The 7635-nt window shown below is 36.4% G+C and overlaps 1 protein-coding gene across 1 annotated transcript in view; it reads right to left on the bottom strand.

Annotated features, from left to right (window-relative positions):
- Positions 1–733: 733 nt before the first annotated feature.
- Positions 734–7635, bottom strand: part of LOC122258312 (uncharacterized) — a 10090-nt gene continuing 3188 nt past the window's right edge. Inside the window, exons 3-8 of the mRNA XM_043024141.2 lie at positions 6874–7001; positions 6224–6391; positions 5157–6016; positions 4465–4643; positions 4131–4264; positions 734–2000 (exon numbers count right to left, since the gene is read on the bottom strand). Of these exons, the coding sequence (XP_042880075.2) occupies positions 1704–2000; positions 4131–4264; positions 4465–4643; positions 5157–6016; positions 6224–6391; positions 6874–7001 (1766 nt within the window). The 3' untranslated portion in view covers positions 734–1703. The remainder of the gene's footprint in view (positions 2001–4130; positions 4265–4464; positions 4644–5156; positions 6017–6223; positions 6392–6873; positions 7002–7635) is intronic.

Below are 7635 nucleotides of genomic sequence, written 5' to 3'. Positions count from 1 at the left end.
TGGGTGCCATTCAAGGCTCTCTCACCTGCTGGTGCTAGGAAAAAATGGTGCCATCTAGCTTTTGGACATTAAGCTAGCACGATATTACGGTAATCATGACTGCAGAAGCCATCATCACTCATTCCTTTTTCATAGCAAAATAAAATAGCACAGTGATCCAGAATCCCCGAATGTCATGTACATCATGACGCCCGTCGTCAGGCCAAAGCTCCTACGTCAAGTATGTCATGAAACCCGTCCCCAATGGGTTAATATCTAATCTTATCAACAAAAGTGAAGTCAGAGTTGGGGTATGTTTCAGATGCTGTAAGGTACGATTTTCTGTAGTTTTAACCAGAAGCATTTATACCACAGAAATGACTCGCACTTCATACTCTTCTGTTTTGTAACTCTTGCCTTACTATAAAAGTTTTAGACTTGAACCGAAATTGCTTAAATTTGCATTTTTTAATAGTGTTATTTTTAAGTGTTATTTTCAATATCACTTTGATTACCAAATTACAACTGCTACTTACGAATAAATGTTTTTCTCCTAAACTGATATATTCCATAACTATAATTACTTTCTCTTTATTATGTGATTAAACTCATGTTATTAACTTATAGTACATTTTCTTATCATCACCACATCTTTGTTATTCATTACTAGGAGACATGTTCATATGAAACTGGTTCATATTCTGTACTGTCAATTTTTAAAATCTAATACTGTCCATTAGGTCATTGAAACATCTTTTGAAATAAAAAATAATCTGTATAATATTTCCATATTACTATTTCAGTACAAAAATAAAATAATCTGTAAACTTCACCAACAGAACAACACTTTATCCTTGTTATTATGAACTAAATTAAGTGTATGACCTTTTACAAACAAAACTGAAAAAGCACAAGCATAAAAGTATAAAAACAAGAAAGTTCTTAGTTCCTTAAATCACTTGATGCAGAAGAAACAATACTAAGATATCACAATTTATGACATGTTGAATATAATTATCCTTTAATACACAACATTTTTCAGATATAATTAGTTCACCTACAACAACAAAAAAAAAGAAAATACACAGAAAAATAAAATAAGAATAATAAAATAAAAGTACCAACATAAAATGAAAGACAGCTTTTAACAGATCAAGTCTGTATTTGTATATTTTCTTATTTTCTCTTTCAGCAATATGAAATAAATAAAATAATCTGAAAACCTCTCTTCATATAAAAATAAAAATTAACATCCTGAAAAACTCCAACTATAATGCAATAAGTTCACTATCTAGTCGAGGAAATACAGAAGGAAAAAGCTGGAGAATTCACAAATGTTCCAAAGGCTTTATTGCTTCGCCTTATGCTTGCTAGAGGCAAAAGGCCTTCAGGATATTCATGTGTTTTCCTACTTTTCCCTTTGTTGGTTTGTTTAATACACTTTCAGCATGAATCCTTCAAAAGTAAATTTGCTGCATAATTCTTTGCAAATGGGGGAAAAAAATATAAAAGGAAGTTAAAAAAATTATCGGTTCCTTAAATAACATGATGCTGAAGATATTACAATATATAGCTGTCAGCTACATTATTTTACTTACAGAGTATAAGATTCAATAAGAAAAAATCCTTTAATCTGCAAAACTTGACAAAACAATGACTAGTTTGTTCACACAAAACAAAAGGAAATGCATAAAAAAAATAAAAAAAATAAAAAAAATAAAAAATTACATGAAAGATGTAGGTGATTCAACCCCCAGCGTAGTAAAGCATATTTCCATCAGTGTCTTGACAGCTTTTAAGAGATGGAGTCTTGCATATATTGTAGGGAGCAGATGTGGCAGAGGCTCAGACAGTACATGATAGCGGCTGTAGTACTCACTCACACGGTGCGAAAGGGAACTCAGGAACTTGGCAATGGCTGCAGTTCTAAATTTCCCACTGCCTTTTAGTATTGCCCCAGCATTTTCCTCTATAATGTCTGGGAAGTGGAAAATGTATGACCAGACCAATATCCATTCCTCCTGTGGGAATAATTGCCAAGCATTAGAAAATTTCCTGTGTAATTTCAGAAAGAGCTTTTTGAGTTATATAAAGTATGATCAAACATATATCATTTCAGGTTTTAATAAAACAGAACATCTTTTGTGGCTCTTTTCATTTTTTTTTTTTTTTTTTTTTTTTTTTTTTTTTTTGTAAAACATTTATTTCTTGGGACTAGGAGCTGTAATTAAAGAAGTATTCCTGATGTTAGGTATCCCTAAGCTTCCCTATATTGAAGCTCAGAACATACAGGTAGGCAACCACTATAACCAAGCCACTCCATAACTGTTGGTAGGATGTGATATGGTGTTGTCTGTTAAATGTCCAAGCTGTGCACTCCCCAAGGAAGTACTTGATATTGTGGGGATTCTGATAGTTTGGGAAGGGGAAGATGTCTGTGTGTGTTTTCTAGCCTGTTAGTTTTCATAGTTGAAATAAAGGTGATGTCCTCAGGTGGAGTCATGAGGGGGCTCTGTGATGCATATGAGGAGCAGTGGATGACAATATTTTGTTTTACTCTAGTGTTACAAACCTTGTTTGGTGCAGTGCTTATGTATGTTTTGTGCTGGTGGAAGTGGTTGTGAGTAGGGGTATAGTGTTAACCCATTCACAACAGATGACATCATATCACATTGCCTATACACATTTCTTATTAAAGATGAAAAAGAAAAAGAAAAGGTAAGAGAAGAAATCTGAAACTTTAGTAATAGAAAGCTAGATTATTCTTGAAAATAATTATTTTTCATAATTTCTTAGTCACTGTTACTTTAATTTAGGTGTTTAACTCATAGATTCGCTTGCCCAGTCTCCAGGAAGGGTTTTATTTCAGAGCGAGGTAACTTGTTACATGGGTGTACCATGTTGTGAATTGCATCTGAAAAGACGTATGGTTAATATCCCTTACTATCATTTACTAATCTTCATGGAATATCCAACCTCAAATGGAATAAGAATTTTGGAAAACCCTACCTTAACCTGTTGCCGACGGGGGATAGATTTGCTTACACTGTCTCCAGGATGGGTTTTATTTCTAAGCAAGGTAGCTTCTATAACATATTTTTATTTTTCCCACTCCCTGTTAGTCCCTCATTGTAGAGCTAGAGCCATTTTTGTATTTTGTTTTTTGTGTTTTAGTGTTTTTAGAAATTAATATTTGTGTCATATCACAGTTTCCATCAATTCTGCAGTTGACTAAAATTGTAGTTCAGGATCCATATCAACTAATTTATTTCTTTATACTCGATGTGATAAAAGTATTGCTGTTTTAGGGGAGGACAAAAAGCAACTTTATTTTTTCGCATTTGTGTGCTGTCACGAACGAACATGACACTTATAACCATCCAAAATGAAGAAGTAGGGAAGAGGAAGGAAATTTGTGCTTTTGACAGCGAGTGCCACAATAAAAGGCATCCATACTGACACAGGGGCACATTGTATGCATTGGGCAATGTGTGAGTCACCTTCCTCCTCTCGTTCTGCCTGCACATCTTTCATCTGCGGTACTTTAGAGCAAGAGGTCGGGAACTTGCTATGTGCCATCACTCTATAGAGATAGTGCTTGCTAGAGACCGTAGTGGGTGCCATTCAAGGCTCTCTCTCCTGCTGGTGCTAGGAGAAAGTGGTGCCATCTAGGTTTTGTAAGTGAGTTGAAAACCATTTTGCTTAGTATTATGGCAGTTATAATAATTATGACTGCAATTGTCAACATCACTCACTCATTACTTATAGTACAATAAAATTACATAGTGATCCAAAATCCCCGAACGCCATGACGCCCATTGTCAGGCAAGAGATCCTGCGTCATGTATGACGAAAAAACACATCATCCGTCGTTAACGAGTTAATATTGCTTAAAAAAAATAGTATGAAGACAAGAAAAAATCAAATGCATAACCATAAGAAAATCTGTTGTAATGACTGATTCTGGGTACAAGGTAAAATCTCAGGATTCATAAACAGGATCCTCCCTGAGCTGGCACAAAGTGGGCGGTGATCTAGAGCCAGGCCAGCTTCTTGTATGGTAACAAGATTAGGAAATGAGAAAGAGCCTGCAGATAAACTGACACAAATTGGGATCACTGCAGGAGACCAGTAAAATATTCTCCACTCACATCATTTCTCAGCTGGTCAAAGTCAACCTCTTCAATGTCTGGCAAAGGTGGAATTTCCCCTTCTGAGACACTCTCCTCAAAGGACTGGAAGATGGTGCAGAGGCGTGCATAGTTATACAAGATGAAAGCAGATTCTGTAAAAAGGATAAAATTTTCAGTTGATTTTGGGTAGATTACATAATCAAATGAAAGATGAGTATCTATCCCAATATAAATCTTCAGCTTCCATAAATATATTTTACTGCTTACATCATATCATGTCTATCAATAAAATCAAATGTTTTTGTAACAACACATCCAAACAAACAATATTATATGTAAACAATCTCAGCACCTCTTGAGTTCTGAGTCACTCCTTCCAGTTCCACTTTGAGCGGTGAGCTGTGAGAGACAGCAAGCATCTGGAGGGTCATGCACCTCCATGCTTGCTCCTCCAAGAACTCGCTCCATTCTGGGGTGTCAATGTCTCCGTGCTTCTGTGCAGCCGCTCGTTTCAGTTCCTCCATCAAGATTCTGTTTAGGGGCAGTTCTTATATTATGGAAGAGGCAATCCAAAGGACAAAGAAAAGAAGAGAAACAGACGCAAAATAATTAACAAAAAAAACAAGAATAGAAAGAAATGGAGGAAAGGAGAGAAACTATCATATCTAATTAGTTGAAGAACTTACATGTTCATCCATCAATTTCAAAGTTATATTAGTGATACTTTCATAATCAATAGAAGAAATAGAAACTGTTTAGCTGATTTTAGTTTAGCAATCTAGAAGTTATTAACCAAGTGCCAATCCTCTTTTCTGATGAATTTATCAGAAAAGCATTAATATGCGCAGTGACTACTTCTCTATTTATATAACCCTCTGATGACTATCTATAATTCTTTTGTGGCTTATCTCAAAAACAAAAAATAAAAATGTCCCTGACAATTAATGATAAATGTTAACTGAACTCTATGAATCATATTTCAAAAGAAACAATTACCTATTGATAATGTTTCTAAATAAAAAAAAGAAGAAGAGCAAAACCTACTTGCACAACTCTTCTGCTGATCCATTCCACACCTTGTTAGTTTTCATGTGAACAGTTGGAGCATAAAGGTACTGGTTTGCTTTGGGGATCATGGTAGTTGGGAGTGGTTCTCTTGTAACACAAAGGAATACTTCATTTTCCTCTTCTTCTGCTGGAGTGACTGGATGAGTTTTTATTTCCATGTTTGCAAAAGATTTTTGAAAATCCTTCACAATCACAGGATAATTTGCTTCTAACCTTACACTATGGGTAAAACAGCAGCGTTTCCTAAATATCTTATCAGCTGTAACAGCAGGGAAAGATTCCTCTTCAACATTTTCTATTGTATAGCTTGTTGTCTCTGTTTTTGGTTCCTTTGAGGACTTTATGATAGCTTTAACGTCTTTATGAGCATCAATTATCTCCTCCAGTACTCCCTTCTTTTGGTCTTTAGATTGCTGGGAGGGAATTGATGTATCCAGTATGTCCAGCACATCTTTAAATACACCCTTTTGCTCTTTCTTCTTTACTTCCTCTAGCTCTGATGTGCCTGCTGCTACCAGCCTCTCAAACTCACCCCCAGCAACATCTGCTCTTGGTTTTGCTGTGAGGGCTGGAGGAGGATACTCTGTTGACTGCCTGTAATTGGCTGCTGATCCTTTAGAAGTACCTCTACCACCTCTTATCCATTCATGTAATGCAGGTGCAGGTGGTTCTTTCCCTTTTCTTGATTTGCATTCACTTTTATCACACTTTTCTAGATCAACAGAAGCACCGGCAAGTCTAAGAATCTCCCCTACGTGGAAAGCAAGTCTGTTGCCACGGTAAGAAGTCGCTGGAGCAGATGTGTCTCTGCTTGCATCACTTTTAACTTTAACTTCCTGGAAAAAAGAAAACTCATGCATAACATGTGGATCACCTAAATTCCATCCTAATAAGAATCTTGAACACCTCAACAATTACACTCGATTAAATCCTGAACGCGGAAAATTGTAATCAAACAGAGGAATATATATTTCCCTAAATTCACATACACTGAGAGAGAGGAAAAGCATAAAACTGAGACAAAAAGATGTTCTTCCCCTTACCATTGCTGAAATCGATTGGCTTTTTCCATACTGGGATCCACGCTTGTTTGCCTCCTTGAGAATATACTTTATGAGTTTCTTTCTTTTAAAATTGATGTATAAGACATCTTTATCTATCCATATCTTACTCACTGGGAACTTAGCTTGTTGCAGAGACTTGATGGCAACCTGGAAATAGCAAGAGAAAGGTTGATTTTCCTTGTGAAGATTACTTTGACTACAAATATCATTTACAATAAGAAAATATTAAACTTAGAAAATTATACTAAACTTAAACCAAATACTCTTAAGAAAATTTTTGACAGGAACACACATAAATTAATACTTCTACTTCACACACACACACACACACACATGTACACACACACACACACACACACACACACACACACACACACACACACACACACACACACACACACACACACACACACACACACACACTCACACACACACACACACACTCACACACACTCACACACACACACACACACACACAAACACACACACACATGCTCACTCTCACTCTCAATTTTACTCTCACTCACACTCACACACACACACACACACACACACACACACACACACACACACACACACACACACACACACACACACACACACACACACACACACACACACACACTTACGTCTTTATTCTTCTCAGTAGTTTCTCTGATGAAACAACCTAGATCAGTGTTCATATCTTCCATGTACTTCATTGCTGGGGACTTGAGAGGAATAGCAACATCACCGAGACACAGGTGTTCACTGTCTCCTGAAGAGGGAAAAAAACACATTAACCCTCTCTGGATGGGTGGTACACTACTGTACTGCTCATTCAAAAGCCTGGTGGCCGGGTGGCACAATATGGTGCCAGCCATTTAATTGATTTAGGCCTAAGCGTTCGAAAGCCCCGGCATTGTGACATGCAAGGCTGGAATGCACCCGTCGTGAGTGGGTTAACCAGAAAGTAATTGTGGTAATTCTAAAAGGGAGAGTGAATGTGAGTCATGAAAATATATAAATAATCCCTAAAGTATTATAGCATATGACTTAGGCGTTCCCTGTCTCCTGAAGTGAGAATAGAAAAACATATCCTCCCGAGAGTAAACTGACTTCAAAAGGGAGAGCAAATATGAAAATGATGAGAAGAAATACATGAATAAGGCTTTGACTTTTGCAGGGTTTCCATTTAACCCATTCGCACTGGTTGACGTCCTATCACGTCAAGTATCTTATCTTAGTTCCAGGCGGGGCAGTTGTGACATGCTAGAAGGTCATCAACAGAATGCTAGATTGTTCTTAAATATAGTTATTTTTCATAATTCCTTAATCTCTGTTACTATAGTTTAGGTGTTTGAATGTCATAAAATGTGATATGTTTAAAAAAAAAAAAAAAAAAAGACGTG

Source organism: Penaeus japonicus, unplaced genomic scaffold (genome assembly GCF_977035675.1).
Source record: "Penaeus japonicus unplaced genomic scaffold, GWHDUDI00000001_assembly GWHDUDI00000029, whole genome shotgun sequence".
In the NCBI taxonomy this organism is placed as follows: Eukaryota; Metazoa; Arthropoda; class Malacostraca; order Decapoda; family Penaeidae; genus Penaeus; species Penaeus japonicus.
Note: the sequence above shows the minus strand (reverse complement) of the source record. Positions and strands in the feature narration are given on the sequence as shown.